This window comes from Dreissena polymorpha, chromosome 4, assembly GCF_020536995.1.
Source record: "Dreissena polymorpha isolate Duluth1 chromosome 4, UMN_Dpol_1.0, whole genome shotgun sequence".
NCBI lineage: Eukaryota > Metazoa > Mollusca > Bivalvia > Myida > Dreissenidae > Dreissena > Dreissena polymorpha.
The window spans coordinates 137,438,332-137,466,268 of record NC_068358.1 but is presented as its reverse complement, the minus strand read 5'-3'; the positions used below and the strand labels follow the sequence as shown (position 1 = coordinate 137,466,268).

At 35.1% G+C, this 27,937-nt stretch overlaps 1 protein-coding gene across 7 annotated transcripts; it reads left to right on the top strand.

Moving 5' to 3' along the window:
• The first annotated feature begins 70 nt into the window (after positions 1-70).
• On the top strand, positions 71-27,937 carry LOC127876763 (ankyrin repeat domain-containing protein 10-like). 7 transcript variants are annotated; one of them, XR_008048062.1, is made up of 7 exons: positions 71-397; positions 1,379-1,531; positions 1,943-2,110; positions 3,886-3,977; positions 4,526-5,013; positions 13,131-13,297; positions 24,820-24,965. XR_008048062.1 is itself a non-coding variant. In XM_052422225.1 (7 exons), exons 1-7 carry the CDS (start codon positions 197-199, stop codon positions 25,044-25,046), a joined length of 1,386 nt encoding a protein of 461 aa, XP_052278185.1. In that variant the 5' UTR covers positions 71-196; the 3' UTR covers positions 25,047-27,937. The 7 variants fall into 7 exon arrangements, 5 of the variants coding, with proteins under 5 accessions (XP_052278185.1, XP_052278186.1, XP_052278184.1 ...); XR_008048061.1 differs by lacking the exon at positions 24,820-24,965 and adding an exon at positions 20,858-20,986; XM_052422225.1 differs by lacking the exon at positions 13,131-13,297 and adding an exon at positions 20,858-20,914 and having other exon boundaries at positions 24,820-27,937.

Sequence of the window (27,937 nt, the reverse complement as noted above, 5' to 3'; positions counted from 1 at the left end):
TTTTATTATTTGTTGTGAATGTTATAAAGTAAAAATGGATATTTTTATTTCGTTTGTTTCTTGTGACGTCAATCTGCAGGTGCCCCAAAAGAAAACATATTTTGATGGCGAAGTTTTTGAATATCCATCTGCTAAATGTTTATTAACTGACACAATTATTAATTATTCTACTTAACTTGATTCTATCATTATCAGAATGTCTTTCAGTCTTTTGAATGAAAATTGGAGTAATTTATGTGAAGGCATTTTGGTGCAAAATTTTCCATTGCATAGATCATGCCGAGACGGCGACATAGAACAACTCAATTCTTTGTTGTCGACCGGCAACGTGAATTTGTATGAAGAAGACGATTTCTATGGCTGGACACCTATTCACTGGGCAGCATACTTTGGAAAAGTATACTTTTAACTCGATAAAATGCACATAGTACATATACAATGGCAAACATTATAGCGTCTGTACATGTATTATGGCCTTGACTTTTTAACACTTGTTCTATTTTTAGAAAAGAAAGTTCATCTAGAAATTGCAGTTATAATTTGCAACAAACTCCGAAAGATATCATAGTTTAACAAAAAGTTGTGTATAATTTATTTAATCTTTGTTATTAAAATATCGAAAGAAATCTAATTCATTTTTAATGCAACTTTATCTTCTGTCATTTTACTGTGATAATTATTAGTATCTGTTGATGCTGTATTTAAACCATTAAAGGGGCCTTTTCACAGATTTTGGCATTTTTTAACTTATTCATTAAATGCTTTATATTGATAAATGTAAACATTGGATCGTAAAAGCTCCAGTAAAAAATCAAGAATAAAATTGAAAAAAGGAAAAGAACATTGCCCGGAGCAGGTTTCGAACCAGTGACCCCTAGAGTCCTGCCAGAGTCCTGAAGTAAAAACGCTTTAGCCTACTGAGCTATTCCGCCGAGTACACATACTTGATGTATTTTATACCTTATATAAGCAATCTTCGTAGTTTCACAAAATTTAACGACAAAAACAGAACTCTCCAAATTATTCAATCGTTTCGCGTTGCAACGCTTTATAATTTTTAGGTTTTAAAATCGTCAAAAGATGCATATAATGGCTATATTAGACCATGGTAAATGTTCAGTATTACTGTTTCCTCACAAATATCATAACTAAAACGAAAATTTACGAATCTGAAACAACATTTTTCAATTTTGTCAATTTACCAAAGCGTGAAAAGATCCCTTTAAGTTATTTGTTAACTTAGTTAAGACATTTAATTTTGTTTCAAATGATCTTGATCATTCTACATTATTATGCTATTCAATTCAACTACTTTTTGCTGAAAATGTTCTTTTATTTAAGTTATTCTTTTAATGTAATGATTTTCACTATTTCCTAGTTGCAATGCTTAATGCGACTACTTGAAAATGGAGGAAGCTGTGATGCAACAACAGAAAGACTTAACCAGACTCCTGCACACATTGCTGCTTATGGTGGGCATTGTCACTGCCTTAAGTGGCTTCTCCACTGTGGTGCCACAATCAATAGACAGGTAACAGCACCAGTGTGTGCAGGACCATGAAGGAAATCTATGTCTGTAAACATCAACTCCACATTTTGTTTGACTGTGGCAATTATCTGGTGTACCACTAGCCAAACAGCCTAGGACAATTTAAAATGTTATTTGGGCTAGTAGAAAATTATTTATGTTTGTTGTGGAATTTTCACGTGTAATAATTATGAATATAAATTATGAATTGTGGACTTAATCATGGACAATTCCTAATTATTAACTGTGAAATAACAAAATACTGTAAGCTATAAGTCAAGCTTGATGATTTATTTTGTGCGTTACCTATTCCTAACAGAAAGTGTGGAAGTTGACATTTATCAGATAAAAATTTCCTTCATGGGAATTTGAAGGACATTATTAGTTTGACAACTGCATATTTCCTCTTTTTAGTTGGCATGTTTGCGACGTTTAATACACTTCCTGGAGGGCACTGGTGTACAAGGCTGTGACATAGTCTCAAGCAAGTTCTCCCAAACCCCAGTACATTTAAGTGTATTTGGTGGACACCCACAGTGTTTATACTGGTTGATCCAGTCCAAATGTGATGTTAATTTGCAGGTAATCACAAGCATGCATCTGTCAGTTGTTATATGACTGAGAATGTTATGATCTCTTGGTTATCTAATTTGGATTGACACTACCTCAGTCTTTGGGAAACTGGCTGGTCCTAGGGACAGGCATTTTTTTTAAGTTGCGTTTCGTAATAAAAAGTTTCCAGACCGAAGGTATATTTTTCCAATTTCCAAAACCAACTTTTCAGAAAGTGTTTCTTTTTGTGGGCTGGCAATTTCACTATGAAGTATATCTTTAAATGAACTGTACTGACTGCATTCACAATCCACAGGAGGTCTGCTTTGATTTCATGTTAGTTATATTAGTGTTTTTCCAGGCTCTTTTTGCATGGTGCTGCGCCACATCGCTGTTCTGAAGCACCACTTTGCCCTATTCAAAGGCTAACGCTGCCGTGGGCCCTTATCAATAACATCTTTTTTGCCTCTTGACCAAACTTTGCACATGTTAAACCATTTTGTCAACACATCGCAGTCTACACAAAGGTCATTTGACCTGCTCATGGTGCGTTAACACCAACACTAAATACAGTTTTGTCAGGATTTTCTGATTTACTATACTTTGCAACAATTGTTTTTCTATAATGACTTATGTAAAGCACCGTATCAATAAAAATACAGAGTGCTTGATTTATTTTTATGCTCCCTGTAGGGTGGCATATCGCATTTGAACTGTCTGTCCGTCCGTCCGTCCGAAAACTTTAATATTGGCCATAACTTTTGCAATATCGAAGATAGCAACTTAATATTTGGCATGCATGTGTATCTCATGGAGCTGCACATTTTGAGTGGTGAAAGGTCAAGGTTATCCTTCAAGGTCAAAGGTATAAAAAAACAAATCCAAGGGAAGTAACAAGCTTTAAATGGATATAATTTCTATTTATCATTTGGCAGGTACAGATCATTTTTACAAGGGAAGTAATATTTATTAAAGTGATATAATAGTATAAAAAAATCAAAGCAGCGCAGTAGGGGGCATTGTGTTTCTGACAAACACATCTCTTGTTATGTATTGTTTTAAAGGAATGTCGACTTCAAATCATTCACAATTGAATTTTATAACAATGAACCAAGAAACATTTAACAGAAATTAATGTAGCTCAATTTTCTCTGCGCTTCAAAGTTTTTATATAAAAAAAGTCAATACAATCTGCTTTGGAGGCAAATGACGTGACATTGTAGATGGCAGCATAATTTTAGCGCTTTTTTTTATCAGAACAAAGAATTAACATGAAATAAATTATCACAGTTTATATGACGGTATCATTTAATTCGGAAGTTTGTTTTGAATCACAAATTTAATTATGCTCATTTAAAAATTGAACAAAGCATATAAAGTTGTGTGATTCTATGATACTTTGTTTTAACGCCTTACATGTTGAAACAAATATTTACTGCGCCATGCCCCTATGCACTTCTGGGAAAAAACACTATATAATTATAAATACCACCAGTATATAATTATTTAAGTGGCTTGTGCTTATAAGTTTAAACTTATTTTTGAGCAGAAAAATCTTTGAAGTTGAAATGTTAGATGCTTAAGCATGTGTTTTAAAGGTATAATTTCTCCAAAGTAACAAAGGGTTAATAAAAGATATTTTGCAGATCTCTTCCAGAAGCAAAATATAAAACATTTAAATTGCTCAGTAAAAATTGTGACTGGTTGGAATTTCAACCACCAGTCCGTATAATGGTTCTGATTATTTTATAATGTTTGTGCTTTTGTATATTTGCACTATTAGTGTTACCTATAATGTATTTCAGGACTACATGGGTGAGACGCCCATTCACAAAGCGGCTCGAACTGGCAGCATGGAGTGTGTCAGCCTGCTAGTGTCCCAGGGGGCTAGGCTGAGGTAAGGCACCTGGCACTCGAAGCATGCTTAGATAAACTTGGCAAAATGTTCAACTTTTCAATGATTCGAAAGATCAATAGCACTTACATATTAGCATCATTAGATCGTCAAACATGCTAGTTTTTACACCTCTATTTGCCTTAAACAAGAGATTATGCCACATCACTCTTCAATGCCCAAAATATCTGGATGCTGGCCTGTAGGTGGTTTTAATAGAGAAATCAATCAAGTAGCTCCATGGGCAAAACCTTTTCGAATTTCCTAAAACATTTTAGACTGAAATGTAAGGTTTGAGAAAAACTGATGCATTATATTTGATTCCTTGTTTTTATAACTCATAACTGTATAATGGTTTTGTACCAAATCATTAACACTTCTTTTGTTATTGTTTAAAAATAATACATGTATATTTCAATCATTTGTTTGTTCTGGTAATGACAAGAATGCCTAACTTGACCATTGGTACCTTACAGTGTCCGTAACCAGAGTGGCAACAGTATGTTCTGGTTATGACAAGAATGCCTTACTTGACAATTGATACCTTACAGTGTCCGTAACCAGAGTGGCAACACAGCCTGTGAGGTAGCTGCCTCATCAGGATATCAAGAGTGTGCAAATTACATCGAACAAGCTGCTCATCTGCAGGCACAGTCATCCACCATCCATCCTACTCAAAATGGCTTCAACCATGCTCAATTGAATGGCAGAAGCTCTCCTGAGGGCCAAAGCAGCACCCAGACTCACTTTATTTCCACAAACACATATCACTCTCATCCTTATTACGCTCAGAATGGTGGAATCAGTAATGGTGTCCACATACCCTTGTCCAACGATTTGAATCTCAGCAATAATAACAATGAGAACTGTGATATGGAGATGGGAGACACTTGCGATGAGTTGCCGTTTAGAAACGGAGTTTCAAATAGGGATGTGTTGCTGAATAATGGCGTGTCCCAGAATCTCGTACCTCTGGCTGGAAAGAAGAGGGGAAGGGAGGATTTTGACCATGGCTGCTTTAAGAGAGCTAAAAACGAAGGTATATATTGCTCTCTGTTTATTTCTTAACAAAACAACTTTAGTTTCTAGTTTGAGTTAGGCATTTTTGCAGGGATTTGAGTTAGGCATTTTTGCAGGGTTTTCAATAGATTGCCAGATTTAGGATAAAATGGCTGCTGCCTTATTGTTTTGAGGCATCAAATCTGTGATGACACTTTACGCACAAGTGACATGCGATAGGCCAAAGTTTCCCATAGTGCAGCTCATATATATTGAAAAATTATTTGGCAAAATGTATTACTTGACTATGGTTAGTAATGTTTGTAGAGTTCATTGCAAAATGGGACAGCACTAGTCCAGCTTTCCATCTTATACTTGTGTGGTCTAAGATCTCTCTAATAAAGCAATGTATTGTATTCAAACATGAATGTTTGTGCATCTACTGAAATCCCTGCCTTGTTGAGAAATTCATTTGTTGTGTTATTAAAAAATATGTCATGGTACCTTCATTAAGCAACACATTTTGTCACTATACCATTGTATAAAACTTCCATTTTACCTATCCAAAATGGTAGATTGCAATATTAAAAGCAAATAAGAAGGTGTTTTCCATTATTTATACATTGAAGTTTGTTTATCCCTTTTCAATAAGAGAACTAAGTCTCAATAAGGTGCTGTTTTTCAACACAACTGATCTAAATACAAAACCTGTTCAAACTAACAACAAGTAGCACAAAACTTCATTTACAACAGCCAAAAAACCTATTGTAGTTGGTTCTTTTACTACTCGACATGTTTTTATATTTTAATGAACCTAAATACACTTTTAAATAAGTGGGCATGTTAGTAACTGATTCTTTTTACAATAACCAGCTCAAAGTCTTTAATATATTATGCTTCTATTTATATGAAATACATATTCTTTGGGTACTCTCTTTTAAAGTTGTTCCTATTGTTACAATAAATGCATATTCAGATGACCAGAATAAAATAATAATAACCATAAACTTAATAAATCTCTTCTGAAACTGCAAGGCTCATTGGGAAAATATTTGTCTTCTGCAAAGTTTGTTTAAATGATCTCTTTGGGATAAACAACAGCAACGCTCGGGAGTGACATGATTTATGTAGAGTTATATAACATGAATTTAAAAGTCTTCTCTGAAACCACAAGTCCCTGAGATCTTATATTATTTAATTAACATCATGTAGTGGCCCTTTACACGCTTTGTTCAAATAATGCCCTGAGTAAAAAATTGACCATGCCCTTGGGGTTACTTGTTACTCTTATGTGTATATAGTGATAACTTAAAAAAGTCTACGCAATTCAAAAGCTAAGAACTTTGATAGTTAGAATTTATATACACTAGTCTTTGCACTTCAATAGCAAATCTTCTCTGAAACAAAAAGTCCCAGGGCTTTGATATTTATTGTGTTCAATCATGTCCCTGTTATAAAAATTGATTTAGTATGGTGCTAACTTGTTTTCTTGATATGCATTTATAATGAGTGTTATATCTTTATCTCACAAACTTAATTTCTTAGGGCTAAGTAATTTGGTATTCAACACCATGCAGTTTATCTGTCCCAAAATTGTTCAAATCATGCCCCTAGAGTACAACAGTTGTACCCTAACCAAAGCCTGTGGTCACATAGTTTTTATAGACCTATATAGCAAAACAGTTTCGAAAGAGTTCTGAAAGGATGTGGGCCTTGGTTAGTATTTAAAAATTATTTTGTAGCTTTCAACTGCTTGTAAGTCATGTTAAATAATGCCCTTGGGGTAAAAACTGTGTTTTAACTCTTTTGAATAGAGTAGTATTGCAAAATATCTTTATAAACCTTTTCAGGCTTTTCTAGGGAGCTTTGCAAAAAAAAAGATTTTTTAATCCAGACCTTTAAAAAAAATTGCAATTTGGTTGGGTTGGTCAGGTATACCAAACACATTTTTGTCTCCTACCCGTTTCACCGGAGGGGACTTATGGTTTGTGCTACGTCTGTCTGTCTGTCTGTCTGTCTGTCTGTCAAACTTTTCTGGATCCTGCGATAACTTTGAAAGTTCTTAATATTTTTTCATGAAACATGGATAGATGGCAATATGGACATTATGCACATCATTTCATTTTGTTGCTACGTTACAAATTCTGGTTGCTATGGCAACAAATAGACTAGAAATACTGCTGAAAATGGTGGTTTTCTGGATCCTGCGATAACTTTAAAAGTTCTTAATATTTTTTCATGAAACTTGGAACAGGGATAGATTGCAATATGGACATTATGCACATCATTTCATTTTGTTCCTACGTCAAAAATTGTGGTTGCTATGGCAACCAAAAAAATAATAATCTGAAAATGGTGGAATTTCTGACAATGGTGGAGCGGGTAGGGGACCTTATTGCTTGACAAAAGCCTTGTTTTTTAATGATGTCCTTATTAGGCTTTAAGAATTATTTATCAACCTTTTAATTCATAAATGCAGTTTGTTATAAGGTAGTAACAGACAAGTTTATTAACCCAATGGACATGTTATATTTTTAGCTCGACTATTATATATGAAATATATATATATAGTGGATCTATCCTACTCACGTTGGCGGTAGCGTTGGCGTTAGCGTGCAAATGTTAACTTAACGTTTGTGTACTACCCCAAATATTTCCAATGTCCCTTGACATATTGCTTTCATATTTTGCATACTTGTTTACCATCATGACCCCAACCTATAAACAAGAGCAGACAACTGTATCAAGCATTTTGACAGAATTATTGCCCCTTTTATACTTAGATTTATCAATATTCTATGTTAAAGTTTGCATACTACCCCAACTATTTCCAATGTCCCTTGACATATTGCTTTCATATTTTGCATACTTGTTTACCATCATGACCTTAACCTATAAACAAGAGCAGACAACTGTATCAAGCATTTTGACAGAATTATTGCCCCTTTTATACTTAAAATATGCATATTATTGATAAATCTATGATAAAGTTATCGTACTGCCCCAAATATTTCCAATGTCCCTTGACATATTGCTTTCATATTTTGCATACTTGTTGACCATCATGACCCCAACCTATAAACAAGAGCAGACAACTGTATCAAGCATTTTGACAGAATTATTGCCCCTTTTATACTTAGATAATTGAACATTTTGCTTACATTGCCATAACTTCTTTATTTATGATCAGATTTTATTAATACTTTGACAATACAAAACACTTACCTGAATACTACAATGGATTCCACCCAAACAATACCCCACGCCCCAACCCAGAATCTCTGCCCCCCCCCCCCCCCCCCTACCCCCCCCAAAAAAAAACAAACAACAACAACATTGTTTTCCTTTTTTTATTTTTGAAAGATTGTCTAATAAATGACCCCACCCCACAATATACCCCCGTCTTAACCTCCCCTACCCCCAATTTTTTTATATATTTTTTTTATTTTCTTTTATTTTTGAAAAATCGTCTAATAAATTATTGAATATGAACAATTTCTTCACAGGCCTTTTTCTGTCTTTTTGGGGAAAAAGTATCTAGCAAAATTGGGATTTTTCGAGTTGCGAAATCTTCATAATTGGGAAGAATTTTCATCGACAAAAGCCTTATTTGGGCAGGGGGTTTTCCAGTCATTTTGGATAACAATCATATAAATTATGGTTATATATTTTTTAGGTTGTTTAAAAAATAAAATTGAGATATAGAGTCTAATAATCATATGTCATAAGACACTTCTTTAAAAAGAAAATAAAAAAAATATAAATTTTTTTTTTTTAATTGGGATTTTTTTTTGAGAATTGGGGAAATATATGCATATTTGGCATTGGGAATGGGTCCGACTATCGGACCCGTGAAATAGGCAGAAAAAGGCCTGCTCCATGATGGCTTACGTTATACTGTCAAGCACTCGAATAGTCGAGCGCGCTGTCCTCTGACAGCTCTTGTTTATTTAGTTGACTGTAGGCAGGTACAATTTGCAGATATTTCGCCACCCTTGCATTTTGTAAAAAGTATCTGTTAGCCTAGATGTAGGGTAATAATTCTTCAGCCAACTCTTAACAACTGTGTGTTAACTATTATCTACCTTTGCTTGCTGGTAATGGATAGGTAGGCCATTTAGGGGAAAAGACTGGGTGGGGAGGGGAGTGTTGCCCCATTGGTGGGAGCAACTTTAAGGTTGCCAGTAGTAATAACTGAAAAATGTCTAAGTCTAAATAACTAGAAAAATATTTGAACTATAATAATGAGTCTGTTATCTACCTTTGCTTGCTGGTAATTGATAGGTAGGCCATTTGGGGGAAAAGACTGGGTGGGGAGGGGGGTGTTGCCATTTGTTACCTTTACTTTTTGTAGTAAAGGCAAGCTATTCTACTCACTCCGGCGTCTGTGTCCAAGCTTGGTTAAAACTTTTCCGTTAGCTAGTTTCTCAGAAATCATAAAAAGAATCATTCAAACTAAAACATTTCTTTTCCATACAGTGTTCATGATGTGTAGTGAAACATTGGTGAGAGCAACTTTAAGGTGGCAGTAGTAATAACTGAAACATGTCTAAGTCTAAATAACTAGAAAAATATTTGAACTATAGTAATGAATCAGCAAACATGGATACTTTGTATGAAAACTTGATATGCGTGCCTGATGGGTCAAGGTCAGCTTAGTCAATAACAATTGTTTCCACTTTAAATTCAGTAACAGGTTCAGCTTTTGAAAAATGATTCATACTAAGTACTTAATATTGTGATAGCAACAATAATAATGTTAATTTATTCACTTAAAATATATACAAACAGTTTGTTAAAACCAATGGTCAGAAACTCTGGATATGCAAAATAAAAGTAAAGCATGCTGTTCTCCAACCCTGTTGTGGTATTAACATTTTAAAAGTTTAATTAAAAAAATGTTCTGGATATTTAGTCATTAAATTGTCTGTTCTTTGCAAGCATATCTTGATGGCCTCAAACTCGTACATTACAGAGCTCCAGATAAGACGTTAGTAATTATCTTTTCATTTAGGTTGCGATGATCTTAAAATAATTTAAATAAAAAAGGTGCTTTTATGAAACACATAATCTTAATCAATTATGTTCAAGTAAGTTTCTGCATTGAAAGTAAAACTTACGTTTGTTTGCCTGATTCCACCTTTGTCTGAAAACAGAAATTTAAGCCTGTAGATTACCTTTCAGTTTTAATGACATCTTTTAAGAAAAAATTATAAATTTATTAAATCCTCTTAGAACCAAGTGCTTAAGGAGAGCGATTTTAATCACCCTTTGTCTGGTGTTTTGTGCGTTTAAATATTGCTATCTCAATTGCATCAAAAATCAAGGTCACCAGGTTTAATCTCAGCCAAACTTTGTTACAGCAGTTGAGGCCTGATTCGGGACAAAATGGTCAAAATGTTTGTTTTGACAACTGCAAGTGGGCTTTTAAATCTGTTCAAATCTTGGTAATGTGCATCTAAAACTTGTTCAACCGGTCGAATCTTAGAAGAACTTTGTTACCACTCTAAAGGCCTCATTTTTGAAGAAATTGTAATGAAACTTGGTAAAAATGTTAACTTAAATATGATCTAGGCCAAGTTTAAATCTGGGTCAAGTGCAACCAAAAACTAGGTCACCTGGTCAAATCTAAGAACAATCAGGGCTCGACACTAACGGTGGTCCGTTGACCCGGGGTCAGTAAAAAATAGGGAGGACCAGTGAAGCTAGAAATTTAGTTGATCCGTCGGACCAGTTAAACATCCTGGCCAGCTTATTGTGAAATACTGGTGGCAAACCGTTTTCATCAATAAAACAATTTTATATGTTCATAATAAACCGATAATTTCATCATTATTTTATGGGCCGACTCGAGACCGGGATAAAAATAGCAACATATTGGAAATTCTAATTTTTCTACATGCCCGGATAACAAAAACCTGTTGTCGGATCAAAATATCTATTTGCGTTCCGCAAATGTCTCCGGACTTTGCCGTGATCGATGCACAAATTAACATAAAATTCGAAGTGTTCGGATCGAGAAATGAACAAAATGGTATTTATTATTTTGAAAAAGCAGCAATAATCAGCATTTTATCGATCCTAGTACCATCAGAATATACTTAGTTTACCATGGGAATTTACACTGGAGGGCGCCGAATAATGTTTTAATATTGCCGGCGAGTAAACGTGCGTACTTTCAAGATTTCGAAATGTAATAATACAGAAATTTGATTCTGTTGCAAACTAAAGCTGGACTTACTGGTAGTTGATTAAAGATTAAGGTACAAAAATTGTTTTCTGGTTGAATGAAATAGTGTTTAGCCTATGTGCTAGAGTTATGTTATTGTACCATGTGTACAATTAATATTAAATTAATGCAGTATAGTTTTCTTTTTATAAATGCACAATATATTGTGGATAGTCCGGAAAGAAAGTTGAAATTAAGTTAAAATTACAGAAATTGTCGGACCACTTGAAATCTTGGAGGACCAGTAATTTCTGAAAGCTGGTGGTCCTTTGGGTCAGTAGGTAAAAAAAGTTAGTGTCAAGCCCTGAGAACAACCTTTTTTTATGAAAACATTTGAATTGATCTTGATGAAGTTTGATCAGAATGTTTGTCTTGATATATCTAGGCCACACATAGACTCTCTCTAAATAATACTTTGCAAAGATATTTATCTTTACACTTTGTATGCTGACTTCCAATCTGGCCCATGTCTGGCCATAAACTTGGTCACCAGGTCAGATTTTAGAAAAACTACAACATTTATGACTCAATCTTAATGAAACTTGGTCAGAATGCTACTTTTGGCACTACCTAAGCTGTATTTTAATGTGGTTTTTTTGCATTAAAACCTAGGTCAGCAGGTCAAATCTAACGAAAAGCTTGATACCACTTAATTGGCAACATTTATGACTCAATCTTGATGAAACTTTGTCAGAATTTTAATTTTAACCCTTTCCCACTCAGAAGCAAAGTTAAAATGGATGTGCAAACAGCATAAAACCAGAACAGCCTGGGAATAACTCACAGTATGTTCAGGTTTTATGCTGTTTGCTGCTCATCATTATCTAAGGGTTGGAAATAAAGCCTTTCAAACTTGAATCTAGTAAAAGTGGTCTTGAATTAAATTTAACTTTCTAAGTGACTACAAATGTGTCAAAATGCGTATCTAAGTAGGAAAGGGTTAACTTTTCTATGCAAAGCTAGAATCTGGGTCGAGTGCGTCTAAAATCTAGCACACCAGGTCGAATTCTAAAAATACTACTCCTCTATAGGTCCACATTTTTTACGCAGTTCCCAGTCTTAATGAAATTTGGTTAGAATGTTTATCTTCACAATATGAAGGCCATATTAAATCTAGGTCAAATGTGGTAAAAAACTATATCACATGGACAAGACTTCAGCAATTTGTGTCTGTGAACTCAGGTGTGTACATAAGTGCTTGAAGGGACATAATTTCCCTCTTGATTAATTATTTTAACATATTTCATGTATTTGCCATTTAGGAAATAGCTTCAACTGAATTTTATTTGCTCTGTAACAATTTTGTTCTTAGATCTCACATTCAACCACACTTGTGTAATTACTGGTTGTTCAATTACAAAATAAATTATAAATTTACACCTATATTATACCAATACAATGCAGTGATATTTTTACGAATTTTCTCATCTGAGTCCTGGGACTTGATAACTTGCAAATCTATGAGTCCCTGAATTGAAAGAATTAGTCTAAATATTAATAAATGATATTTTATTTTTTAAGAAATTTCAATGCAGTTTAGGGACTCACATAGGTAAGAAGAAACTTATAACTTATAAACACATAAGAAACTTTGCATCCCCAAAGGTTTTTGTGACTAGGATGCAGGACTCGCAGGTAAAAATATCACTGATTACAATACACCCATATGCATCATATCCTATGTATCATGATTTATGGACTTGTGAAGTAATACTTAATTTGGTTTATATATGTTCAAACATATGTATTAACTGTAGCTTTGTCTTTATATATTTGCATAGTAGCAAAACATGCATTGGTCTCTTAATTTTAACAGTTTATCTGATCTTGTGCTTGCATATATGTTAGTTACACAGAACTAGTTTAAAGGTTTTACATTTCAGCATTTGTGAATGTTTAATGTTATAAAAACATCCCCATTTTAACAGGGTTAATTGGGAAGATTATGGAGGAAACAAGTGAAAATAATAATGTCCTGAGCAGCTACTTTGCTGTGCTGAGCATATCGACAGACCGTTTAGGTTTGAGCGTGCCGTGCTAGCCTTCCATGCGGGAGAGCTACCAAGGGCAATAACTATGATCTGGCTTGTCATAGGTTAGTTTCTACTATAGACTGTGTTCGAAATCACAACCTGAGTTTCTCTCCGTTTGTGCTTCTTTGATGTAAAGTTAATTTTAAAGAGCTATTAGCAACAAATGTTCCTGCCTGTGACCATTTTGAAACGCTCTTAACAGTTTAACTTATGCTGGTTAATTCATTTAACTCATAAAGAATTTCGAACACGTCTATCCTCCTAAAATGATACTCACCAAGATGTTTATTTTAACCCATCATAGTTCATTATTATCTGGGTATATTCTAGGTTTCAGTCTCTTGCAGTCTCATATTACATAATTTGTGTTTGCCTTTGTAAACAAAGATGATTATGTATAATGTGCATGATGTTTGTGTTGTGTGGAACAGCCTTGGTTATATTTCAAGATGTAAATTATTAGCTTCAACACATGAACTGTTGTATACCACTCTGTATTTTTTTTTAAATTTAATATTTGTTGCAGATTTTATTTAATGTTTTTATACCCCCATTATCATTGGGGCTATATAGCAGTCACTTTGTCGGTCTGTCTGTCCCGAAAATTTCATCTGATCTTCACCAATCTTGATCAGAAGCTGTATCTAGATAATGTATAGGTCAAGTTTGGATATGGGTCATGCTGGGTCAAAAACTAGGTCACGGGGTCACTTAGTGCGTTTTAAACCGAAAGTTTGTACAGACCATAACTATGTCATTTATCGTTAGATTTTAAAATGACTTGGTACATTTGTTCACCATCATGGGGCGGTGTGTCATGTGAAAGAAGTACGTCAATATCTCCAAGGTCAAGGTCACACTTGGAGTTCAAAGGTCAAAAGCTTGTCAGGGCCATAACTTTATCTTTTATTGTGAGACTTAACAATCATTTGGCACATTTGTTCACCATCATCGGACGGCGTGTCATGCAAAAGAATTACATTGATATCTCTGAGGTTATGGTCACACTTTGAGTTCAAAGGTAAAAATGGCCATAAATGAGCTATGTCGTTCATTGTGAGATTTTAATATCATTTGGCACATTTGTTCACTATCATTGGACGGTGTGTCATGCAAAAGAATTACATCGATATCTGCAACGTCAAGGTCACACTTTGAGTTCAAAGGTTAAAAATTGCCATAAATGATCTTGTCCGGGCCATAACTACGGCATTCATTTTGCGATTTTTAAATTACTCTGTGCATTTGTTCACGTTGTAAATGTTGTAAAATACAGATAAACTGCTTTACACTAATGTCGTCAGCTAGGTACCACTTGTCATTGCTTGTTTCGCCCTTTTAAACCTAGGACAAGCTCTACGTGGCGGGCGGCAGTGTTGATCAGACACTACCCATTAGTGGATGGCTTCCAGCTTCTGGCGTTCCTCTTTAGCCACAGCAAGCTTGAGCTTCTTTCTGCTGCCTGTGATACCTTCTTAATGGCCAGCTTTCTTGCCTGTCCCACTATTCCCATAACCTGGAATATCTTTCCCAGCGATGGTGCAGGAAACCCTCTGCATCCCACTTCAATCGGGTAGTTCCATGCTCTCCACCTGGCCTCTCTACATTCCTGGTCGAGATCTTCGTACTTGGCCTTCTTTCTCTCATGTGCCTGAGTTCATCTTTCTTCCCACGGTACAGTCAGCTCTACCAGAATGATCTTATTTGTCTTTTCGCAGACCATCACAATGTCTGGATGTAGGGTAGTGTGGACAATGTCTGGAAACTGCAGCTGTTTTCTAAGATCTGCCTGTAGTTCCCAGTCATTTGTGCCGTCTAGGATACTCGGATGTCCTCCCTTTGTACCCTTCATTACTGTCCCTGCTGGTACAAAGTTGATGTGCTTTGCCCCTGCATGTACTCGCGCCTTCATTTTGTGTCTCTCAAGTGTATCAGCTACCTCTCGGAGTACCTGGTCATGTCTCCAGCAATATCTCCCCTGGGCAAGTGCTTCCTTACACGAGGACAAGATGTGGTCCAAGGTAGCTCTTCCTCCACATAGGGTGCATTCTGCTGTCTCTATCAGCCCCCATCTCTGGAGATTTGCCAGTGTTGGCAAGACATCATAAACTGCCCTGATCAGGAACTGCAGTTGAAAAAACTGGTACTTCCAGATATCTGTCCATGACAGTTTCCTCCCTGTTGTCTGCCACTTTGTCCAGCTTCCCTGGCTCCCCATTTGGACTGCTTTCACCTTTCTTGTCTCTTCTTCTTCCTTTCGGATTTCGCTCTGAACAAGTTCTCTTCTTTGGACTTTTGTGGCTGAACTCCACAGTTGTCTAGTTATTCACCATCATTGGACGGTGTGTCATGGGAGGTCAAGGTCACACTTTGAGTTCAAAGGTAAAATATGGTCATAAATGAGCTTCTCCGGGTCATTACTATGTCATTCATTGTGATATTTATGCCCCCCTTCGAAGAAGAGGGGGTATATTGTTTTGCACATGTCGGTCGGTCCGTCGGTAGGTCCATCCGTCCTTCCACCAGATGATTTCCGGATGATAACTCAAGAACGCTTAGGCCTAGGATCATGAAACTTCATAGATACATTTATCATAACTGGCAGATGACCCCGATTGATTTTCAGGTCACTAGGTCAAAGGTCAAGGTCACAGTAACTCGAAATTGTAAAATGGTTTCCGGATGATAACTTAAGAATGCTTAGGCCTAGGATCATGAAACTTCATAGGTACATTGATCATGACTGGCAGATGATCCCTATAGATTTTCAGGTCACTAGGTCAAAGGTCAAGGTCACAGTGACTCAAAATAGTTAAATGGTTTCCGAATGATAACTCAAGAATGCTTATGCCTAGGATCATGAAACTTCATAGGAACATTGATCATGACTGGTAGATGACCCCTATTGATTTTCAGGTCACTAGGTCAAAGGTCAAGGTCACAGTGACTCAAAACAGTAAAATGTTTTCCGGATGATAACTCAAGAATGCTTACGTCTAGTATCATGAAACTTCATAGGTACATTAATCATGACTGGCAGATGACCCCTATTGATTTTCAGGTCACTAGGTCAAAGGTCAAGGTCACAGTGACTCAAAATAGTAAAATGGTTTCCTGATGATAACTCAAGAATAATTAGGCCTAGGATCATGAAACTTCATAGGTGCATTGATCATGACTGACAGATGACCCCTATTAATTTTCAGGTCACTAGGTCAAAGGTCAAGGTCACAGTGACTCGAAACAGTAAAATGGTTTCCTGATGATAACTCAATAATAATTAGGCCTAGGATCATGAAACTTCATAGGTACATTGATCATGACTGGCAGATGACCCCTGTTGATTTTCAGGTCACTAGGGCAAAGGTCAAGGTCACAGTGACAAAAAACGTATTCACAAAATGGCTGCCACTACAACTGACAGCCCATATGGGGGGGCATGCATGTTTTACAAACAGCCCTTGTTTAAAATTACTAGGTACATTTGTTCACAATCATTGGAAGGTGTGTCATGCGAAAGAATTACATTGATATCTCCACGGTCAAGGTCACACTTGGAATTTAAAAGTCAAAAATGGCCATAAATGAGCTTTTCTGGGCCATAGCTATGTCATAAATTGTTAGATTTTAAAATGACTCTGTACAGTAATTATGTTCACAGTCATTGGACTGCGTGTCATGCGAAAGAATTAAAGAGTTCAATGGTCAAAATGGCCATAAATGATAATGGCATATTAATGCTTAAAAATCACCATAAATTAGCTTCTCTTGTTTTGTGAAGACAGCATGCAAAATATTCGGTGTCAATGCAGCATGTGGGGGTATAAGTCACGTATGTGACAAAGCTCTAGTTGCAATAGCACATACTTGTGAATGAAATTGCATGTAATTATTTTGCATGATGCAGTTCTCTATCAAGTATATAATTGCAGTAAATTGAAACATATTTTTAAAGACAAGCAATTATACTATCACCAGTGGCAATGTACAGTAAGCTATCTTCTCATAAATGACTTCATAGATTATTAGATTTCATTCCAATTTCAAAACTTAATTCTGTGAAGTCAATCCTTTGGTATTAACATATAAAAAATGATGTCTCAAATTGTTGCTATCTTTAATATTTGATGTACCTAAAAAAATATATATGTAAGAGTAAATGCTTGTCTAACAAGATTCAGATTGCCTAATATTGTACGATTCCAGGCCAGTTAAACAGGCTATAGTTGAATGGCCTTTCTTACAAGCCTACCAAAATCTGCAAGTGCTTGGAAAAAAAGAAGCGTATACATAATATAAGGCAATATGAAGATAATACACAATCGTTTATAAATAAGGGTTTTCACTGATGGCAGACTTACGTTTTGCTTGCAATACTGTCAAAGGCTTTATGTTATGTTGTTAAAATAGTTTAAATAATTCTTTCTGTTCAGTTTTGCCTATGTGACATTTTTAAATTGCATGTTCAGTCAATTTGGTCAGGATGTATATGTGTTTTGGGCTGTTGCTAATTGTTTTTAAGCAAGTGCTGACATCAGATTGAAATAGTACTAACCATTATTGATCAATTTTATTAATCTCATTTGTCATTTATCTTGTTTTTTATGCCCACAGAAGGGTGGCATATAGCAGTCATACTGTCCATCCATCTGGCATTTGTTTCCTGAGTTTGTTTCCTACACTGTTGTCAGATATTTACCTGATTTTTGGTGTATGAGTCTACTTTAATGACTTACAATGTTTGAGTTTTATACTTACAAGTTTGAGTTTTGTTCCAGTCCATTGATTTTTAGCGAGGCTGTTTTCAGAGAAAACCCGAGCTATTGTCATAGCCAGCTTGTCGTGTCGTTGTCGTGTCGTCCACCGGCGTCGTGCTAAAACCTTAACATGGCTCTAAAATCAAAGTGCTTCCGCCTACAACTTTCAAACTTCATTTGTAGATGCACCTTAATGAGTTCTACACGACACACCCATTTTCAGGTCACAAGGTCAAAGGTAAAGGTCACTGTGACCTCTAAAAAAAAAAATTCTGACAAGCTTTCGCAGCCGAGCGTGGCACCCGTTATGCGGTGCTCTTGTTATGAAGTTATTAGCACTTTGGATTTCAGAATTTTATTTAAAATAACACTTTCCTGATATATTTTTTTTCTGAACAGCTCTTACATTTGTAGATACTGGCCTTATTGTTTGTGAGTCTACCTACATGACCTTGATGCAAAGATCCAGCTTTGTTCTGGTCCATTGATATTTTAAAAAGTTTCAGGCATTGGATAATTTTCTCGTAAATAAAACTTTCGGAATTTTTCAGAAATCCTTTCAGATACTTACCTGATGTTTAGTGTGGAAGTCTATCTGCATGATATTCAGATCAAGGCTGAGTTTAGGTGCAGGGCTTGTAACTTTGTCAAATATCAATGAACCTTAACTTGGCATGTTCTTCAATAGGGATGTAGCTGCTGTGCAGCTTCAAAGTGCAGTAGGGGGCATTGTGTTTCACAAACAAAGCTCTTGTTCACTTGTTTATGCTAGCATAAAGCTCTTGTTCACTTGTTTATGCTAGCATATTAGTTATTTTGTTCTTTTTTCACACACAATTTCATTTAACTTGTATACTGGGTGAAGTTCAAAATAAAATATTTGGTACCTTCTTTTGTTATAAACATTATGCAAGCATGATAATTGTACATGATGGAGGCCTGTATGTTTGCAGTTGAATTACCATGACTTGACTTTAATTAATATTATATTAGACATTTATGGGTGTGTGATTCATCAAACGACAATATTATGTCAATTTTACTAAAAATAAAACAATACTTCCTGTTAAAAGTGCAGATGATATGATTAGTAAACTTAAAATAAAAAAGTAATAACTCTAACAAAACTCAGTTTTCGGACACTACATTTTTGGACACCCCCATTTTTATCTAAAATAATTATTTTTGGTCACTCTAAATTTTCGGACATAAACGGATTTTCGTCCATATTTAATGACTGTTAATTTTTGGACAGTTTGTTTAACTCTTCTATTTGACCAGAAATCTGCCCTGTGCAGTGCTTTTCTGGTGACATGCTGATCATGCATTTTTACAACCGAAAAAGGTCATAAAACCTTGCAAGGGACCGTTACATTTGCTTTATTGAAGAAATAACTATGTATATGGGTAATAGACAATGGTTTCACCACACAGCTTAAATGAAACACACGTAAATGTAATTTATATCTTAATTTTGGATCACTTGTATTTTTATGCCCCCCTTCGAAGAAGAGGGGGTATATTGCTTTGCTCCTGTCGGTCGGTCGGTCCGTCCTCCAGATGGTTGTCAGACGATAACTCAAGAAAGCTTGGGCCTAGGATCATGAAACTTCATAGGTACATTGATCATGACTCGCAGATGACCCCTATTGATTTTGAGGTCACTATGTCAAAGGTCAGGGTCACGGTGACCCGAAATAGTAAAATGGTTTTTGAATGATAACTCAAGAACGCATACGCCTAGGATCATGAAACTTCATGGGTAGATTGATCATGACTCGCAGATGACCCCTATTGATTTTGAGGTCACTAGGTCAAAGGTCAAGGTAACGGTGACCCGAAATAGTAAAATGGTTTTTCGGATGATAACTCAAGAATGCATACGCCTAGGATCATGAAACTTCATGGGTAGATTGATCATGACTCGCAGATGACCCCTATTTATTTGGAGGTCACTAGGTCAAAGGTCAAGGTCACAGTGACCCGAAATAGTAAAATGGTTTTCGGATGATAACTCAAGAACGCATATGCCTAGGATCATGAAACTTCACAGGTAGATTGATCATGACTTGGAGATGAGCCCTATTGATTTCGAGGTCACAAGGTCAAAGGTCAAGGTCACGGTGACCCGAAATAGTTAAATGATTTTCGGATGATAACTCAAGAACGCTTTTGCCTAGGATCATGACTCTTCATAGGTACATTGATCGTGACTCACAGATGACCCCTATTGATTTTCAGGTCACTAGGTCAAAGGTCAAGGTCACAGTGACAAAAAACGTATCACACAATGGCTGCCACTACAACGGATAGCCCATATTGGGGGCATGCATGTTGTACAAACAGCCCTTGTTTTATATCTTAATTAACCGACACGGACAGAAATAATAATTAACTAACTATTTACAGTATATATGACTAATAATGCCTGGTCTTAAATGGAATTGAGGTTTTATGATGAACTGTTTCACATGTTTTATCAATGGCAGTATGATGTTAAATACACAATCTTCAATAGTTTGGGGTTTTCACCTGTTTTGGAATCTTGTACTGCTTGCAAAAATATCAAACGCTCTTTTAGAACAAGTTGTGTGTATTTTTAAATGAAATGCAGCTTTTATCCCTTTGTGTGCTTTTGAGACTTTCATGTTAGTTTGCCAAAAAAACATTTTTATATTGATGCATTGGCAGATGCTATTTGTATAATGTCATTGGATTTTGAGCAAGCTCAGATATTGTAGTTTAGATTTTTCAAAATGTGCTTATTGGTTCTTTGGTACTAAAACATTAAGTTTGTATTCAGTTACAATATGTAAGATGATGTGCCAGTTTGAGAGAAATGCATGTCTTGATTTTAATTCACAGATCACATGTTTGAAGCCCAGAACAGATTCGTGTCTTCGCAAGTTACCATAGCAACAGGTTATAATGGAGTTCATAATAGTGATAACCACTGCATCAATGGCTTCTCAAACAAATTATCAGGCAATCAGTCACCAGATGCAAATGGTTTCCATGACAATCCAGTGAATATGGAGGGCGATGTCAGATACCATACTTCGATGACAGTTCAGACGGAGTTCGGTTGTCATGGGGACAGTGTGGTTGAAATGGCAACCACAGTTAGCCCTTGTAATGGCAAGTGGGTGGGAAGAAGTGTTGCCAATGATAATCGAGAGCCATTCAACTGCCTGAAATTCCGTATCCCGCCTGCAAAATGTAGCCACTTCATTTAACATTATGTATTTGCAGATTTTGAATTGTTTTGTTTTGCACTGTTTATACTGCATTTCAGCTCACCTGGGCATAAAGTGTTCATGGTGAGCTGTTGTGGTCACCCAATGTCCAGCATTGTGTGTCGTTTACTGTTTTCCATTAATTTTAAGCTGGTTATCACTCATTTTTTTAGCGGGTTGTCTTATTTTTTCATCCAAAGTTGATGAAACTATGAAAATGTAAACATAGAAAATATCTAAGTCTGTCACACGTGTCTAAAAAATAAGGTCACGAGGTCAAATCTGAGAAAAAACTGTTTACCACTATAGAGGCCACATTTTGTATTCAATCTTGATGAAATGATGACAGAATGTTTATGTTTACAATATCTAAGCCAAATTTGAATGTTGGTCATGTGCATCCAAACATTAGGTCACTATGTCCAAGGTTAGGAAAAACTGCTGGACACATTTATGACTCGATCATGTCAAAATTTTAAAGAATGTTTATCTCGTCTAGAAGGTGGTTGAATGTCAATCATTTGCATCGTAAAACTAGGTCACAAGGTCAAATTTTAGAAAACCTTGAAACCACTAGAGATTACATTTATTATTTTATTCTAGATGAAACTTAATCATCATCTTTACAATTTCTAAGCCACCTTTTTAATCGGAGTCACATACATCCAAAAACCAGGTCACCAGGTTGAATCCTAGTATAAAGCTTGGTACCACTGTAGAGACAAATGTATAACTCAATCATCATCAAACTTGGTCAGATCCTTATGATAACAATATCCAGGCCAAGTTTAAATATGTGTCACATGCATAAGAAAACTAGGCCATCTTTGTGATGCAGTTTTGATAAAAACTTGGTCTGAATGGTTATCTCGCAAATTTATAGGCCAAGTTTGAATGTAGGTCATGCATGTCCATAAATTAGGTCACTTTGTCAAATGTTGAAAATAAATCTGGTTGCCACTCCAGAAGTCATATTTCTGACTAATTCTTAAGGAAATGTTGTCAAAATGTTAACATTGTTAATATCGATGCCTCATAATCTGAGTCAAGTGAGGTCAATAACTAGATCACCAGGTCACATTTTCAATAATTCAATAATTTGTATTCCAAAATCTTATGTGAGTGATTTAAGACCTAAATGGTCCTCTTGTTTTATTATATAAGGGGAAATTTCCCACAGAGCTTTCAAATACATTGTAGATGTACATGTAGGAAATCACTTCCAAAATCAACTTCTATGGTATTGCGAATCTTGAAAACATGGCTGGAACAGTTAAATAACTTTGGCAAAATGAAACAAAAGCTAAAATTCCTTTATTAGTAAATATTAATTTTTCTCGGCGTTTTCGGAGAAAACCCGAGGTATTGTCATAGCCAGCTCGTCGTGTCGTCTGACGTCTGTCGTCCGCGTTGTGCTAAAACCTTAACATTGGCTCTAAAATCTAAGTGCTTCCACCTACAACTTTGAAACTTCATATGTAGATGCACCTTGATGAGTTCTACACGCCAAACCCATTTTTGGGTCACTAGGTCAAAGGTCAAGGTCACTGTGACCTCGAAAAAAGAAAAAGAAACTGCACCCGTAGCCGAGCGAGGCACCCGTTATGCGGTGCTCTTGTAATTTGTTATTTTAGCTGTCAAAAGTCTATTAAAGTTTTCAGTAATTTGGCTCCTCTTTCAAGAATTTTGATTTTATCAATATCACCGGCAGTTGAAAGGTAAAGTGATTTTTTCACCATTATGTGAGTGATTTCTGCTGAGGACTCGGACATTACTCTTTGAGGGGGAGCATTATTTACTTTACTCAGAAACATTCCTACGATATATATTTTAAAACAACAAAAATGTGGTACCTTCAGGAACAAATCAGGCAAATATGCAGACTTAATATAAAAAACAAGCACTCATCAACATTGAGGGTTTATATACGTTTCAATATGATTATTATTATTGATTTAATTATTCTTGTTATATTTTTATGCCCCTGGATCGAAAGATTGGGGTATATTGTTTTTGGCCTGTCTGTATGTCTGTCATTGTATGTGTTTGTCCCAAAACTTTTACCAAAACTTTAACCTTCGTTTAAGTTTGATCATAACTTTTTGAATATTGAAGATAGCAACTTGATATTTGGCATGCATGTGTATCTCATGAAGCTGCACATTTTGAGTGGTGAAAGGTTAAGGTGATCCTTCAAGGTCAAAAGTCAAAAAATACAATCCAAGGGAAGTAATAAGCTTTAAAAGGGAGATAATTTGTAAACCTGCCAAATGATACATTGAAATTTTATTTCAAAGCGACGCTATAGGGGGCATTGTGTTTCTGACAACACATCTCTTGTTTGTCTTTACTTATAGAGAATGTTTTTAATTATTGGCCAATCAGGAAACATAACATGTTAACACCATGGCATGTTAACATTGTTAAGTACAAGGTATATAAGACGATTTACTATGGGAAAGTCATGTTACTTTTTATGTCCCCCACTATAGTAGTGGGGGACATATTGTTTTTGCCCTGTCTGTTGGTTGGTTGGTTGGTTGGTCTGTTGGTCTGTTGGTTGGTCTGTTTGCGCCAACTTTAACATTTTGCAATAACTTTTGCTATATTGAATATAGCAACTTGATATTTGGCATGCATGTGTATCTCATGAAGCTGCACATTTTAAGTGGTGAAAGGTCAAGGTCATCCTTCAAGGTCAGAGGTCAAATATATGTGGCCCAAATCGCTTATTTTATGAATACTTTTGCAATATTGAAGATAGCAACTTGATATTTGGCATGCATGTGTATCTCATGGAGCTGCACATTTTGAGTGGTGAAAGGTCAAGGTCATCCTTCACTAGGTCAAGGTCATCCTTCAAGGTCAAACGTCATATAGGGGGACATTGTGTTTCACAAACGCATCTTGTTAAAAAATGTTTTGTAATTATATGTTAATTTGGAGACAAATACATATATGTCTTTAAATCATGCTAAGAATTAGTTTTGTATTAGGTATATATTTATTGATCATTCACTCTGCTTATTGTAATTTGTATTTGATTTAAATGTTCATATATAATGGAGCTACTGTGTTACTGTACTGTTCTGTTTTTGTTGTTGCTCACTTCCATATCAATATGTATAGTATAAATGTATCTTCAATCTTAGCGTTTGAAAAGAAATGATAGAGCTGTTTAGTAGTAGTATGGTTATTGCTAGTGTGGACACATTATGCTTTGTGTGTATGATAGACCTACAGATTTATGTAACTCAAGTGTGTATGGCCGCTATCTTCAGCAAGTTTGAGCATGTCTTACCATTCAGAGTTTGTGGAAGTTTCATGTAACATAATTATGTCCTGATTTGTACATCAATGGCTTGCATGGGTTGTGAACTCAAAGGCTATTTGACTTGTGGCTAGGAACCATATTAAAGCTTGTTTATTTCGTACTTCTTAATATTCTAACACTTGTTTCTAATTGTGTACAAAAAAACACCCTGTTTGTAAAATGTTGTAAAAATATTGGCATTAATCTCAGCTGTGTTATTCTCAATGCAACAGCCTTGTCACAGTTTGATCGTGATATGGTCATCACATGTTTTCTAGTTGCAGAGTCCATGGCCTCAAAAAGCAAGTTTACTGGTTGGCTGTACAACAATGGTCATGTGATCAGGAGTCATGTGCCATCAGGTCAAATGATCACATCAGAAGGTCACATGACTGGTGCTAATTCCATGACAGCTGTGTCTGAGAGTATGGTGGAGCACATGTCCACCGTGACGGTGCAGCAGGGATACGACAGCATGCTGGTCAATTCCATGGGTTCAGATTAGGACGGCTCTTTGCTTTTGAGGTGGCCTCTTGGCATTAACCCTTTGCATGCTGGGAAATTTGTTGTCTGCTAAAATGTTGTCTACTGAATTTCTGAAATTAGCATTTTCTTCAAAAAAAATTCAAAGAATACTATCAGAATAGCAAACAGTTTGGATCCTGATGAGACGCCACGTTCTGTGGCGTCTCATCTGGATCCAAACTGTTTGCAAAGGTCTTCAAAATCCGGTTCCAGCACTCAAAGGGTTAATTTTGTATTTTTATGTGAAACAAGGGAACTGTTTATCAATCAAATTGAGCAGTTGAGAAAATGTGAGATCTCAGATTATAGTAAATTTTTGTTTAGATTAAGATATTTTTAATTGTTCCATTGGTCTTCAAATAGGGTCATTTTCATAATAAACAAATCAAGGATAAGGATATTGTTTTAATATGTGTTTTGATTGAATGCAGAAAAATTGCTTTTCCATGAATATTTGTGTGCATCATTTTAATATTTTTTTTGTTCAAAAATGCAATTGTGTTTTCCACTCCTTAAGGAACCAGCAGGAATTCATAGTGATTTGTTTTATTGCTGCTTATTAGGTTTTGATTTATGCTTAAAATTCATTTGAGAATTGCTGATTATGTATGTTGTTTTGATCTTTTAGATTCATTTTGAATTGTCTTGTAAAGGAAACATATTGTGTGTGATGTTATTACTCTAGTTATCAGTCAATTGCAGTAAAGTCTCAACAGTTGTGCAATTTCACAGTTGTAATTGGATTTTAATACATGTCTTGGTCTCCAAACATTATTGATGTGTCTTTTAGTCAAGCCAGCTTACAGTCATCTTGATAAAGCTGTAACAATAGTGTAGATATATACATCCACCATTCCACGGGCATGTCTCGGCTTGTTTGGATTTTGATAATTTTATAAAATGGTATATTGTTTCTTTTGTATTGTATTGTTCATCTTAATTTAGTTTGAACTTGTTTTACATACGTTTTATAACTGGTGTTATGTTGTTTTTTAAGCATACATGTTTATTGTTTTTAATACAAATTATGTGAATTCATTGTAATCATCAACATTAACACTAACTTTTATTATTCCCCTACCTGGGTAACCGAATTGGGACTATAATTAGATTATCGTCGGTCTGTCTGTTGTTCTATAAGATCGAATCTGGATTCTCCAAAAAACATTTCTTCAGCTATATTATGAAACTTAGATGCAGTTATTTTTTTGGAAAATGCACCTTATTGTGGTGTGTGTTTTTTGTCAGACAAAAGTTTTGATTGCTATAATTACAGAAAAAAAGTGAAGAGTAAAACCTGGATCCTGAAAAGAACAAAAATTACTCAAGCCTTGTGGATGAACCTCCGAAACTAGTGTCATTAGAGGGCCATATGTTGATTATGCAAGTAATTGGGGTTTTGTTTGTCTTTTGTCCACCTGTCAGAAAAATCTGGATCATGCTGTAACTCAAAAAGTCCTTGAGGTTGGTTGATGAAACTGAGTATGTGGATAGAGGGCCATGGGCATTCTGCATGTTAAGCAATTTTTTTTTTTATAAAATAATATAAGTGATTTGCTATGGTTATAGAAATAGTGAAACATCCAATTTGGATGTTGCATCAATCAATAAAAACTCAAGGCAATGTTGTTGACACTCGGTATGTGGATGGGAGACCATATGGTCATTACGCAGCTTATATTGGTTTTGACATTGGACCAAAATATGTGACCACTTTGGTAACAAAAATAATTTTAAAAAATTATTCTGCCATAACTAAATATATGTGATATAGATTCATGAAAGTTATGCATATCCTATTTTTTACTCTGGCCATGTTAAGCCGATAGTGGACTGCTGTTTTGTTTGTTCATTTTTTTTTACCCTAAATTAATCTTAATCTTCTTTCATGCTTATCAATTCACAGAATCTCATCATGAAATAACATGCCAGCTAATTACATTCAATTACCACATTAAAAAAAAAAAAAGCCATAATTGGTACACATCATTTGTAATTGTATATACATATTGTTTTATTTTAATTGTATGTTTTGTTTTAAGCTTACCTTTCACTTTTATCATCATATTGTAAGGAGTGGACTATTGTCTCTTGCTTCTGTGTGCTGATCTCATTCCATTCTGCCATTGCCATGGTAACAAATTGCTTTTTTGCTTTATTATACATCATGGTATACTAAAAAAATATGAAAGGGCTCTAACTTAATAAATGTTATAATCATTTTACAAGTGTAATGTATTTAGTATCTATTTGCAAATTGTTAAGTATGATATAAAAATCTATTTAAACTTTTTTGTTATAATTAAATGAAAAATATATTTTTAAATAATATTTTCTTTTCTGAAAAAAATGTTAAGGAGATATCTCTACAAATATAATAGTTTTTATGCTGCAACTTGCTTATTTAAAAAATAATAATAAAGCCAAATTGTTAAAAAATTGTGAAGTAGTTAGATATCTCTTGAAACATAATTGTTTTTATGCTGGAACTTGCTTCTTTTAAAAATTGTTAAGTGTCTACTTTTTTCATTTAATTGTTGTTGATTGATTGTAAAACAGTATTCAGATTGCAGTTTCTATGAAAACATCGATGTTCTTTTTGGTCCACGACCTTTAACTGGTTCTGTTGCATGGAAAAAAAATGTAAATTTTATTACTCTATGAATACTGCGTTTTGATAGTGTCTTTACAATTCATTTGAATTTGTTTCAAAAGAACACAGATATTGGTTCTTGAAGATCAAAATGTTATTTTGTACTCATAGCTTACATTGTTAGAGGAATGGTAGTGTTCAAATCAAATGTGCAATTTACTTAAAACTCTTTGTTATGTTTAACAACATGATCGAGCTTATTAAGAACTTTAGTAGAA